General features: G+C 40.1%; 1 protein-coding gene across 1 annotated transcript in view; it reads left to right on the top strand.

The window, feature by feature from the left end:
- The window catches only part of UBB (ubiquitin B), a 719-nt gene extending 608 nt beyond the window's left edge, over positions 1–111 (top strand). The window contains exon 2 of the mRNA XM_006875903.1: positions 3–111. Within this exon, the coding sequence (XP_006875965.1) occupies positions 3–111 (109 nt within the window). The remainder of the gene's footprint in view (positions 1–2) is intronic.
- Positions 112–611: the final 500 nt, after the last annotated feature.

Below are 611 nucleotides of genomic sequence, written 5' to 3'. Positions count from 1 at the left end.
AGGCTCATCTTTGCAGGCAAGCAGCTGGAAGATGGCCGCACTCTTTCTGATTACAACATCCAGAAAGAGTCAACTCTGCACCTTGTCCTTCGTCTGAGGGGTGGCTGTTAATTCTGAAGTCTCATATCCATGATGCCCAGTGATGGCATTACTCTGCACTATAGCCATTTGCCCCAATTTAAGTTTAGAAATTGCCAGTTTCAGTAATAGCTGAACCTGTTCAAAGTGTTAATAAAGGTTTTGTTGCATGGTAGCATAATTGGTGTCTGTTGTCATGTAATTGTGTAGTATATGGGTACCTTAACTAATAGAATACTGAATCTTGAACTAATACAAAAACATGGTTTTCGTTGAGGACATCTTATATCACTAACGATTTAATTTCCATACTTCTGGGTGGAAGAATGGAGTTTTGGTATGACAGTGTAGGATAACTGCTAACTGTAAGTCAGAAGTTCAAACCTATCAGCTGCTGCTTGGAAACTACAGAATTGCTGTGAGTTGGGACAGAATGGATGGCACTTAAGAAGAACAGGGTGGCAGAATCACTCCACAGGTGTGCAATAGTAAAAATGAAGAGAAACAAGTAATTTTGGATACTGTCGTCTATC

The sequence above is a fragment of the Chrysochloris asiatica genome, unplaced genomic scaffold (assembly GCF_000296735.1).
Source record: "Chrysochloris asiatica unplaced genomic scaffold, ChrAsi1.0 scaffold00346, whole genome shotgun sequence".
NCBI lineage: Eukaryota > Metazoa > Chordata > Mammalia > Afrosoricida > Chrysochloridae > Chrysochloris > Chrysochloris asiatica.
This window is presented reverse-complemented; position numbering and strand designations above follow the sequence as displayed.